The 13706-nt window shown below is 40.7% G+C and overlaps 1 protein-coding gene across 1 annotated transcript in view; it reads left to right on the top strand.

The window, feature by feature from the left end:
* Positions 1 to 13706, top strand: part of pou6f2 (POU class 6 homeobox 2) — a gene marked incomplete at its 3' end in the record, with an annotated part of 73541 nt that overhangs the window by 11380 nt on the left and 48455 nt on the right. The window contains exon 3 of the mRNA XM_083935746.1: positions 11058 to 11155. Within this exon, the coding sequence (XP_083791872.1) occupies positions 11058 to 11155 (98 nt within the window). The remainder of the gene's footprint in view (positions 1 to 11057; positions 11156 to 13706) is intronic.

Raw genomic sequence — 13706 nt, 5'->3', positions numbered from 1 at the left:
CTCAAGCAAATCTCCCCCTTTCAGACATCAACAGACAAGATAATAAGACACTCAGTGCACAATTCCGTATTATATTCAGCAACCAAAGGCTCATCTCTTGTCAGTTTGCATTTACTCTCCCAAGGATGTGACGCTTCTATCATCATGCTGTCAAAGGGAGCCAGGCTGGAACGACAGGAGCACTCATTTCATACACTTACTGTCTACATGAAATGGTCTGCACTTATTCGAATTCTGCCAAAATGGTGGAACATTTTCACAAAGGTCAACTAGAGACCCCCCTCCCCAAAAGAGCAAAATGAATCTTTCATTGATTCCAGCTATTGGAGGTCATTCAGAACAAAAAGTCCACACCAAATCCCACATCTCCTGTAATGCTGCTCCTGGCTTTTGTGTTTCCAGGTTTATAAGGCTTCACTTACATTCAGATTGTACGCTGGATCAGGGAAATTAACTGGTCATGGACTAGTCACCCACAAAGGACTTTCTTTCGGAGAGTACTTAGAGTAGCATCATTATAGAAGTCACAGTATTTTTTTCTTCAACGTAGCTTTAAACCATTTTTACAGCGCAAAAGTTTCAGCAACCTTTTTTTTTTTTACTTATTCCACTGTATTGTCCGTCTCTGCTCCACTGAACTCCTCTGGTTCCTTTTTTGGTTTTCCACTAGCAAAAGTTGAGGATTGCACTCGCATTTTTCTTTTGGGTAACACCTCAGTTGACATACCAAACGAGCTGAGCCGATACTAGTAGGTGGAGTTAAAACACTGCAGGCCACTGATAGGGCAGAGAGAATTATCACAGGACATCCTGCACAAAGCTGCCATTTTAAAGCTAAGGTCAACAGCAACAGCAATTTTTTTATTTACTCCACCCAGAAAAAAAAGGGCAGCCCGCACAACTACGCTGTACACTACATCGTACTGTATAATTGACTAAGTGCTGCATCGGGGCAGATGATGTCACAGCAGTGTCGCTATGGCGATTACCTGAGAATCCCACCTAGCCCCGAGAGGGTACTCCTTGCAGTGGGAAACGAGATCGAGAAAAGCACCTGGTACCAAACGTGAGTCGAGCCGGACCATGCAGTACAAATGAGGCATTAGTGGGTGTGCATCACAGATTTTTAGTTCCAATTTCCACCTTTTTAATCTTGTATTTAGCTTATAAGTGGACACTATTGTTTCATAATGCAATACACATGAAGAAAAGTTGGAGCTACCCACAGCTGGATAATTATGGTGAGACAGATTCAAGCGTGCACACAAAAAAAATATTAAATCTTTGGACAAACATTTTTTCTCTTTGTTAATTTTGAAGTAGCCTTATAAAGACTTTGATTGTTTTAATTTATTCTTATTAAAAAATGCTCAATTTCACTAATTTTGTATATTAACATACTTAGAGCATACTTCATAGTATTAAGTAGTGTAGCTATGGGACAAAACTATCGTCCGTGCAAAATTCTCTTTTGCCTTTGCAAATTCATACACACATATTCACACAAAGAGAGAGTCACACACACACACTGCTGGAGGCACGAGTTCTTATTATTTTTGTGTAATCAGCTTAGTGAGCAGGATGCATGGTGGGATAGGCTGCTTGCTGATGCAAAGAGCTTCGTAATGTTGTGTGGTGAGGTTAAGTAATAAAGTGGCCCAAACCCACTGCTGAATGGGCCACGCTGAGTAAATAAGAGTGGATAAAGGAGACCGAGGGAGAACAAGTCTCTCCCCAGGAGGTGGATCTCATTATGGGGATTTCAGCTGTCTGCACTAACTTGAAAACAGGCTTAATGCATGCCTATAAAGCAGGTGTAATACATTTGCTAATGTGCCCGCAGTGCTCATGGCTACAGCAACACATTCACTGCGTGGCATGGAGGACAGGGAGGATGAGCATAAGAGGGACTTGTTTTCGATGCAAACAGCAGTAAAGGTCATCAGGTTTCACGGATACTTGGTTATGCAGAAATGACTTTGAGGGAAACAAAGAACTTCAAAATAACTGACAATATAATTATCCCTGTTGTTTGTATATTTAAAGTTCAGGAGATCATTGTTGTCTTGACTCGAAAGTATTCCAAACAAAAGCACATCACAAGTTCTGTACGTGTATAGCTGTGGAGAAAATAAATTGAATTTCAATATGCATTTATTTTCGTTATACTTTGTCTTTAAGATGGGCAATCATTTTCAGCAAAACGTATATGTTGTGTAGCATGTGCTCCATAACCAATATCAATAAGCCTTTCATGTGGAGCTAACAAAGAGGCATCACATCTCCTGGCACGGACATGCTGGTGTTGTTGAGATGTAATTGAAGCTGCAAGGGTCACATTTTCGGAATAGAAATTACAGTCTTGTCTTTGACTTGTGTGGCGTGAACCAGAGATGCATCCCACAGCCCTTGTGTCCTTCACAAGCCTTTATTATTTATAACGCTCACTCTTTGAGCAATGACCAGTACTAATGCATAACCTTCTGTCCTTCTGGCTGATTCGCTTCCTTTGAAACCAAAGATTGAGGCAGGAGAAGTGGGTGTATGGTGGATGAGGCAGGGATGTAGGCGGGCAGAGAGGGAGGGAGGGGAGGGGGGGCTATAGGGCAGTGGAGATCCAGGCTATCGAGAAGTTATTATGTTTTTTCCCTTTATATCTGAGGATGTGGAATAACACTGTGATGATTCTTTTCTCCAGAATAGAGTTATGGCCTTCAAAGCAATACTATTTCCAGACGTCCCTCCTTCCACTATTTGTCTGCTCCACCAGAATAATCTGGGAGGGGTGGGGTGTGATGGGGTGGGCTGGGTGTCTTTAGCTACATGATTATGTGCTTATTTACACCTTTACACACTCAACTCTGTAAATATCACTGCAACAGGGGAATACAGTAACAGCTAATACGGGAGTTTTTCCAGATAAACTCATTTCTAGATAAACTGCGTTTAGCTCAGGTTCAGTGGAGGTAAAGATATAGTCTTGTGCAGCTTGTATCACCTGATGTTATCCTATAGTGATTGAGCCTGTGCTGCAGCGCTGGTGTGATCCATTGTTATTATACCTCTATGACAGAAGGAACAAGTGAGGAGGGGGGAAGAGGAGAAGGCTTTGAGGGGCAAGGGGTAGAAAGTGGGACATAGGCAGCATTAGTGCCGGATAGCCTGAGGGGCCCAGGCTGATGTGTCAGGCATGACATGTGGGTGTCTAGCCCCCACACACACACAAACACAAACACACACACTCCACCCTGCACTGCCCTCACACCCCACTGGCTACTTCTAAATGTCCTGCAGCTGACCAGATGCAACACAGGGTGGACACAAATCCAAAAATGATCCTGTTTTCAACGCAATTACATTTTGAAGATACTAGTTTAACGGTGAACTGCAACTAATGCTTATTTCTGTCCATCTCAATTTTCCAGATCTTCCAAAACAAAATTTTACCAATCCTCATATTTGAGATGCTGGAAAAAGTGACTTAATAAATTATGGAAAACAATGCTCTTAATTAATCTTTCAGCACTAGTCATAACAATTCTAACTTTCATTCCAGTTATAGCGATGGACATTTGTGCAATTATCTTGTTATTTCTTTTATTATATATAAGTAGGGCTGCAACTATAGATTATTTCCATATCATTGAATTATCTGTTTATTTTCTTGATCATCAATTAAATAAAAGCAAAACAGAAAACTGAAAACTTCCATAACCCCAAGGTGTCATCTTCAAATATCTTCTTTTGTCCGACCAACAGTCCAAAACCCAATATTTACCTTACATTATATAAACAGATATAAGAGAAGCTGGTTTCAAAAGTGTATGCTATTTTTGTGTGAAAATGGTGAAAAAAAATAAAACAAATATTTTGATCAACTAACTGATTGATAATCATTTTAACTCTGGTCATAAAAGCCTTGGGTTTCTATACAGATAAAGTATGAACAAAGACTTAGGGGTAAGAGGTAAGCCTTTATTCAGCACAGGGTTGCAGGCTGCCGGCAGCAGAATCCTATTTACAGAAAATATCATTTAAGTAATTTAGGAGGAGGAGCGATAGTGAAGCAGGCATCTCCTAAAAGGCTTACAGCTCTCTAAAGCTAGTCTTCATCTCAGCGACCCGCCTCCGCTGATGGCTGTAAAAGGATGAAGAATAATTTGGATTGTTATTTGCCTCCTTCAACCCTGAGCTAATCAGGTTGACATTGCTTCGGGAATGAGGAGGACGCTTCCTAACAGATGTGCTCATGTGTCAAAGTGTCCCAAGTCCCCAGTGAAGATGCAACACAAAAGCCCTCTTCTCCCCTCCCTCTTCCCTTCTCCATCCTCCTCTCTCCATCACACCATCTCTCCTTCTTGACCTTTGAAATGGGCATTGCCTCTTCTCACCAATTTACCTCCCTCTGGTCCCTCTTGTGCTTGTGCTGCTTCCATCTCCACTCCAGCATCAAGGGAGAGACAGGTAAGAGCTGGAGCAGAGCACTCTTATGTCAAAGAGCCTTTTGGTGAAGACCTGTGGCCTCGAGTGAGAGCAGAAGTGTTGGAACACAGGTCCTTACTGCTTTAAGTATACAGTAGTTTGCATGCAGATTCATCCATTCATCAGAAACTGGAGGCTTACTTCTATAGCCTAAAGTGTAGTATTTTGTGTAACCTCCAGCCAGTGGAGACATATTCTAAACCATTGCATCCATTTCCTCTCTGCTTGTCCTTCTTCTCCTTCTGTCCTCTGAGTCTTCCCTCCGCTGCTGGTGGCTTAACGATCACCTCAGAAATAGTCAGAGAACTGCTGAGGTGTAAAATCCTTTCTGTTCGGCACACTCCACGGCACCACCTCCTATGTAATTCCTTAACGCCATAATTCCACTGTGCCAGAATAATGAATGAGATAGATTTCTTTTTCTCGCCTGCAAGGTCTCCGCCCTTCCGCGATGCAGAATCAGGCTTTAATGTTAGAGGCCCGGAGAGAGTGCCGTGGCCTCTTCTCCCTCTTGCCTTGCGCTGGGCTCTTAATTAAGGAAATGACAGCTCCCCTAGCAGCAGCAGTCGCCATAATGTAGCTAATAGTGTTACAGGCAGCCACTCAAAATTCCGTCTCCGGTGATTTTCTATCCCCAGAAACACTATTGACCTATCCTTAGCAGCTTCTCCACCCCAGCCTCTAAACAGAGTATTACTTCCTTGCCGGTCCAGAGGGAGCCATCTGACTAAGAGCACCTGGAGTTATTGGCAGCAGATTATGCCCTGTGTTATTGTTGAGGGCTTTGGTGGTAGTAATGAAACACTGAGCTAAATCACTGGTGATTTTGGCCCTCTTGCATTCTACAAGGAGTTAAGTAAATCACTATAAAGCCGACACTGCATATTATAGGCTGCTCTCCTCCATACGGCACCATGCCTTGTATGTAACATTACTTTTTGGACTTTATTCCAGGCTGCTTTTGGTAGAAAAATGAAAGTGAAATTAGCTGTCGCTCTACATTTATTTCTCTCTCAGCTCTCACTGCAATCAAAATCAATGGTCAAACACTCTGGGACAATTGGTTGTGTATTGATGGAATTAAAGCTTGTGTATGATGTGGCTTGTTTTTTTTTTTATCTGGGCCCATCCTTCACACTTCAACAGATCACTGTCCAACAAATGCTCTGAATCAACAGCGCAGCACACATTTGATGATGAAAATCAAACTGCTGATTTGCATATTTTTGTGCTATGATTATCTCTACTTCAATAATTCAATTCATAATAATTAGGAATGTAATCATCCTATAATCTTCAGTCTTTTTAAATGTATTCACATGTGAAATTGTTTTCCATGGATTAGATTTCAGAGGCGCAATGATTGACACCATGTTAATAGCAAACACATGCACTCAGCCAGACATTTTCAAAAGGACCATTATAAAAATGGGGGTTGGCTGTTCATTCTCAATAGCCTCAATCGTTACCAGGCCTCTCTCCTACATTTGACAACTTACATAATGCATTTCCACTAAAATAGCTTAAGTGTTAAAGCTTCTTTTATGGGCAAAAATTGATTCATGAATGCTTTGAGGCAAAAGCTAACATGAACACAAAGCTTTCAATAACACCCATTTTATTCAGACTGTCAATGTATGAAGCGGTTGCATTAGACAAGGTGGCATGCTGATTGCTTTATGAAATCCAGGCTAATTGTTTTGTGGTGCAGTCCTTGGGGCACCCTGTATTAAGACAAGTCAAATAAATACAGCTCTTTGCCCCCCCCCCCCCCCCCACCCCCCCCCAAACCACCCAACACACACACACACACACACACACACAGACCTTCTGCGTTGTGTGCTATTGAAAGTCTCTCTCCAGTGGCCACTTTGGTGATCAATATAAGGGAATTTATATAGTGGTGGATATTGGCAATATTTCCATGACATAAGTCACATCAAATTTCATTCTATGCCCTGTAATAAATTCAGTTATTTCACTTATATATAAAAAGGGCATTTTCACTGAATTGATCTGTTAGTGTCTGTATGAGTTTGGAATTATTTAAGACTTCATTCAAGTAATTCAATTTATCGTCCTACTTTCAGTCAAGGCTGTGAAAAACTTACATCTCTGTACATTTATGGGCTACAATGGCAGTTAAACTGCTCAGGAAGATGAAGCATGCATTTCCCAGATAAATGCAAAGCTGTGTTGAATGTGCATCGCCTGCTTTCATCCATGTGGCCTCTTCTTTCATCTCTCCTCACATCAATACGTGCATTCCTTCAATTTTACCCATTGTGTCACCTGCGTCTAATCACAGCATCAGAGGAGAGATTTTCTCTTTTTCCCCTGTATATTGTATTAATCTCCATCTGGAAATCCATTTAAGAATCATTCACATTGGATAAGTAGATTTTTTTTAAGTAAAGAAAAGCAAAATATGTACAAAGATTCTAGTAATAAAAAAAATTGAAGACTGACTCCCAAGGCATTTTCCTGTCAGCTATTTAATTTAGTTAAAGAAATTACACAAATCCTTTGGGAGACGATGTGCATGTGTATTTATTTATTATTGATTTGTTTCCCCTGCGATAAACGTGTTAACGTTACAGATATTTGCAAGGGGATGAAGCCTTCTAAGTTATTGTGAAATGAAGGCATCAGGGAATCGTTATTCAGTAAGTCTCCCACACTGTTTATCAGATAGAATACATTATTCACAACCAATATCGTAACTTCAGTCATGAGCCATACTGTTTGGAGCCTATAGATGATGATATCTTCATTTAGCTAATTGGCTTTGTTTTGATGATAAATAGATTATTCACTGGGGCAGAAGTTTTTCAGTACCCCTGCTGGGTTTGTTTCATGTCATCACTGTGAGGCGGCAGCATTTAGAGAACTGCCTTTGAGATGGTTGGAAAGTTGCTATGAATGAGAATCAGACTGAAAGGTATTAATTTGATAACATCCAAAGTGAAAATGAACTGCTTCGAGACGAAACCACTACTATAATCCAGTAAAAAAATATAAGGCCGCATAAAATTCACCCTCCTAAATAAATGTGAAATTACAGCAGATTACGATGATACTGTACTTTACGCATCTGTCACTTTATATTGACTCTAATACAGCCACAAAGTCTTTCCTGTGCGCTCAGATTGATCTTTATTCCAGACACTGAGTGCACAGGGTGGGGCTGCACACAACGTGATCCATAATGGGGGAAATAATTGGTGAAAAGAGACTGGCTTGTCACAATATCCTCTGCGTTGCGAGGTTGATAAGCGAGAGGATGTGGACCTTCATCGAGAAGCAGGGCCAGCCAGCCAGCCAGAGGTAGAAACCAGCTAGGAAAGCAGGCCCCCCCTTGGGCTTTCACATTAGCGTCAAATGCTTGAGATTGTTAGGTCATGCTATTCACCAATTATTTGGATTTTATGTAAAGAGGAAATGATTTTATTTGGCAGAGGGGAGTTTAAAATGTAGTTTAATGCACACATATACTTGACAGGCAATGAGATCTTTCTGGAAGCTTGTAAAGAAAGACTAGAAACCACTGCATGCACTGTATGTTTAACAAGAAAAGGCCTATTCATCTTGTACATGAATAAAAAAGGCACAAAACATCAGGGCTTTATTCGTTAGTGAAAAGCTGCGATATTCCATTTAAGAAAATCGGTCATACAGTGAAAATGTGATTAAATGTATTTTTTATTCATTGCCAAAAAAGTGTGGTTTAATGAGGGTATGTGTCCTTCAAACGCATTTCCACATAGTTGGCGTGACTTCATCTACAAAATCCACTTTATAGCAGAGAAAAGCTTTTGTGCGAAGGAGACAGTCCATTTAAAAGTATGTTTTATTTACTTTGCGTGAGGGTATTTGGTATCATGCATTCAAAACATAGTCATACGTATTGAATTAACAGATGGCGCAACCTTTTTTTAAAATGATCATATTGGTGTTTAAAAAATAACTTACTCAATTTCATTGTTTGTAAATTGACTTAACAGCTGTGACTAGTAGGAGTTCCAGGGACTCATCTGTAATTAATAAAGCCTTTATATTTCAGGTATCAAAGGTCAAGTTTACTCATGTTTGTGTAAAGAATAGGAAAAAAGCTTTATGCACCACATGTGCAGTTTCCTAATAATGTTAGATACATTTAACACACATGTCCAATATGTGTTTTACACTGCTTTGGGATGGCAAGAGTCATGCAAGTATCAATGAATCCATTGGATTTTAGAGCTGAAGTCAGTAACTTTCTATGATAAAAATGTTCAGATTTGCTGAAACTGTCCCTATATCCTGACAGCACAATGACATAGACGGTCTGTGAGAAGTCCTGTATCTCTACTTTCACCTTCTACTCCCCTCTGCTGCTATTGTCATCTGCTAGATTTCACCGTGCATAACCTACAACAGCCAATCAGAGCAGCAGAGCGTCAGTGATTTCTGAACTCTGAATAAACTGTGAAACTATAAATATATATATATAAACTAAATGTATATTCTGTTATTTTATTGCCTTTTTCTCACATTGAGAGTTTGAATCACTTCACAGTTTGATCAGAGTTCATTAGCAGTTATTACACTGCTTCAGAGACTCAGCTCTGAATGGTTGTTGGTCAGGCGCAGTGGCATCTAATAGATGCCATTAGGAGCACGCCGAGCAGGAGGTGGAGGTAGAACATTTTTGACAGGTCATCTGTCTCAATGTTTTGTCAGGATATAGTGACAGTTTTAGCATATATTTAAAAAAAAAAAATAAATAAATAAAACATTTTTTCACAGAAAGTTACTGACTTCAGCAGCATTTTCAGACTTCCCTGAAAACTTGATTCCAAATCCTACATATTTCTCTGTAACATGAAATACACTATCAATAATTATACCATGGTCTAGATGAAGGTTTGATTCTGATTGAACAACCCACCTGTTATCACTAGTTTTAAAAGCACCTAATTTAAATGTTGCTAAATCCTGATTGGTGCATTAAAGTAGGCAACATCACATTTTTCCAATAAACAGAAATCTCTCTTGTGAAAGAACCCAAACTGTTTTAACCGTGGTAGAAAACTTTGTGTTCATGTAGGACCAAATAGTAGTAAGAGGTTGATTGTCGGGGCCTTTAAACTAATTTTGTTAGTCATTTCAGAAGACAAGTCGATGTTCTCAGCAGACAAAAAAGTGCCTTTTAAACTTCAACTCAAAACTCAGTCAGAGCAGAAAATCTAAGGAAGATGATGAGTACTACTGGTGACACTTTGACTCCGAAATAAGTAGAAAATACACAAAAAGACAACTTAATAAAGATGTCTCAAAAGAAAGTGCTTAAATATTTTTGGATAACTGCTTAAAGGCCGATCAAGGACAGCTGTGTTCACCCAGGTTGCACCCATATTAGTTGGCATCAATAAAAGACCTGAAGTTGTCATTGGCACACCTGAGCGAGTTGAGAAGATGTTATCTACTGTATTGACAGCCTGTCAGCAAAGGAACAGGGGGCCTTGTTTATAATTATAAATAGTTCATAGTTTTATCCCATTTGGTTTCTGCTGCACTTCATCCTCACCTTCACCAACTTATTATAAAAGACATTAAACCTCTGGACCAAAATCTTTTCAGCTGTCTTTTCTGAAATTAGAAAAAAATCACTTCTATTGTCAGAAGATCACCCTGAACGTTACTGTAGTTTTTTTTTTGTAGTAGATAATTGTCCATGTTCACGAGGCTATTGTTTTGATTCAATCGTTTTTGGCATGTCCTTGCTTTGGTTAGTTCTAAATGCCATTCACATTAAATTCACCCAGCTTTTAGTTTTCTGCTCTTTAAAACTAATATTCCCAGAAAATGTGGTCAGTTTGGTGAAAGACATTTAAGAGACATTTAACTTTTCTGACAGTTCTTTCTGCACGATTTGCTCGTCACTGCACTCAGCAAGCCTTTGTGTCAACAGCGAGGCGTGATGTGATCTCGATACCGTCGAGGTCAAAGGATAAGGGGTCAAAGCAGCCTTTCTGACCTTTCAGACCAATCCACACTTTGTGCACTGCTGAGAGTTTCTGTGAGATGGGAATTTGCTATGATTTCCAATCGCCGGTGTCCTTTGTTTTCCCTGCAGCCATCAGCAAGCTTATTATCATGTCCCTGTCTGCTCCACTCCACTCTGCCCTCATAGCAAACAGGTCTAATTGTGTCTCGTAGCTGCAGGCTCAGAGCGGAGGGGGGAGTGGGTTTAGATGAGTGATACTCTGTGATGTAAATGGCTGAATAATATGGCCCAAGCATTTGCGGTGGAGCTCTATCTCTCAGCGGTAATCTAGGCCATCGGGGACCCGCCAGTATGCATCATCCACCATCAATGAGCCTCTCTGCTGGTTGGTAATTTATTCAGCGCTACAGCGGTTATTGATAAAGCACTTAAACACAAATTCCCCTCCTTTACCAACTGCCCTCCTCTGCACACAACGTGGTCTGTGTTGTGTGTTTATCTGTTTATACTGTCTGCGTTGATCTAAGGTATATTCTTTGTTGTTTCTTTGTCTTTCTGCATGGATTCCTGCCTGTTGCTCTCCCAGGAGCTCGTGACGGTTCGGTCCAGTCTGACACCAGCAGCAGTCCTTCTGAGCACAGTCACCTGGGCCAGTCCCACCCAGGATTCCCAATGGGTCCTCAGGTGAGCGAGGGCATCTGCAGCACTCTGTCTGTTTAATCAAAGATAATGGGAATACTTCAATTAAGGTATTATTTTGTTTGAGGCATTTAGGAAGTATCTAAAAGCTGAAACGTCCACAGTAGATTCAATATACATGAGTTATGACATGTATTATTAAAGATGACTTGGAGAAATTTGCGTTCAAAGAAAACTGGCATAATACGATGTCAAGACAATCAAATATAAAAGGGTTTGTGCTCTTGAACCCAGTCTTTAAAAGCAGCAGTGTTGTTTGTAGACAAGATAAACTATGACATATTATCACACAAACGAACAAAGGTGGACAAGCTATTCAGATGCAAAACCTTTCAATTTCTCTTCTTATCTGCCATTTTTGTTTGCCTATTTAATGCCCCTGAAAACGCCAAATCTTAAGTATTCCACACACTTACATACTATATTTCTATTGATTTTTTTTAACTATTTCAATAGTCCACTGAGTCTCGACCCTACTCTAACTGACTTCTTACTTCCTTAAAAGACTGCAAAAATAATTTAACTGACTGAAGCAGAGAGCTGCCAGCCTTATCAGGTTTTAACCACATGGTCCACATCTTGAGGAGTCAAGGAGAAAGTGGACACAGATGACACCAGACATAAAAGCACAATACTTATATCAGGTCTAGTGATACGCTAGGTAGGTCAAAATATGACTGCACAGCCATTATGCCTCCATGTTCTTATCTCCGCTAAAATTACCTTTCAATTTTAAAGTCATGTTAGTTAATGTAGGAACAGTGAAATCAAAATTCACAACATTTTCAGCTTCTTTTGCGGCCTTTGAACAATATCCTTTGCTTCACTGTAGCAGTGTTGTACCGTAACCATCAGTGTGACACTAATGATGATAAATGATTGGACAAACTGGGGCCCTTTGCATGAAAATTCATTGGAGTGATGCATTCTCTGATTGGTTGGCTTAAGCGTACTTCTTTTTGATAATGAGCGTTGTCCCCAGTCACTGTGTTTGCTGTGGGCTCTGTTACATCTTATTTTACTGTCTCTACATGTGTAGAGTGATTCAAAGAAGCCAAACTTAAGTGTCCGAGCAGGTCGAAAAACTGACGACTTACTCTGCTCTGTTATTGAGTTATGTTTACTCTGATAGCAGCCATAATGAGAGTACGATTAGGGTGTTTGACAGTTCCAGTAATGCAATTCATATTTTTCAGTGCATTGCAGTGGTGGGTGAAACGAAGAAACATAAAACACCCTCACTGAATGCTACACCCTGAGTCGTTTTCCTCTAGAATGTGAAATCGTAAAGTATATTGTCATCACACATCAAATGTAATTGAGTTGTGGCAGTAATGAGCTGACAATACCGGCCATGTCAAAACAAGCAGGGATGCAAAGAGCCCGAGCCTGCAGCCCTGTTAATAGCTCAATCAGGCATTGTCCTATCTGATTGGATTTATTGGCCTGGTGCCTCTGCAATGTTTAATGAACATCTATCTCATTAGTGTTGCTCAATGTCACCACTCAACACAGAAACACACACACACACACACACACACACACACACACACACACACACACACACACACACACACACACACACACACACACACACACACACACACACACACACACACAGTGTCAAGTTTCCTCCACCCTCTTTAATAAGGCCATTCTCCCTGCACTCAGTGTTACTCAGTAACAGTCGATCCTCATCAGGATAAACAAAAGGGGAAACATGAGAGGAGGAGAGTCATTCAGTTTTGTTGGGCAGGTTTGTATGGTAAGAAATCCCGAGTGAATTAGTCAATCTGCTGCAAGTGGAGATGAAGAATGAGCATAATTAAAAACACTTTTCTGATTACAGACACCCTCTCTGGTCAAAGCCACTGTTTTTGTTATGGATAAAAATGAAACACAAAAGGAAAGCATCTTGAGCAGGCAGCAGTTACAGTCTGAGCCTCAGCAGGCAGCTCTCAACAGTCACCATCTAATATATTAATGCTGTCAGTACAGTCTCTGCGAAGCTAACACTTTTCAGAAACAAAGGCGCTCCACATGCCATACCCAATTCTCTTGTTCCAGGATCAATATGTTTTGATAGATTCTCGCTCCAGAGCCGGATATTGTTCGAACAACCATTATCCGATGGTAGTTTACCCAACATGAATCCACCTTCCTTCTGTTTCCCACTTGCAGTTAGGATGACAAAAGTCTGCTATCTGGGTGATTATGGGCAATTTCTCAGTGCCAGAGCTGCCAAGCAGATAGAAGGGCCTATTCTCCCCTGATGGGCAGAGAGGCTGGGTACCACATCCAGTCCTGAGTGGGGATGCTTCCCCATCCAGAGCCCAACACACACCCAGTCTTTGTGTCTGTGTGGCCCCTAGGAGACCACTTCTCAACACTCAGCTGTCAGGCCTGCCAAGCACTGTACAGCTACTTTCCAAAAGCACCTATTGAGAGGAAAATCAGGCGAGAAGCCACAAGGTGAACTGCTTACTGTAAATCTAGATCAATGATGCTGGGGGTAGTAAAAGCTTGTTGTGTGGCT

This window comes from Echiichthys vipera, assembly GCF_963691815.1.
Source record: "Echiichthys vipera genome assembly, chromosome: 21".
Classification (NCBI taxonomy): Eukaryota; Metazoa; Chordata; class Actinopteri; order Perciformes; family Trachinidae; genus Echiichthys; species Echiichthys vipera.
The sequence above is the reverse complement of the archived record's forward strand: the minus strand, read 5'-3'. Positions and strand labels throughout refer to the sequence as shown.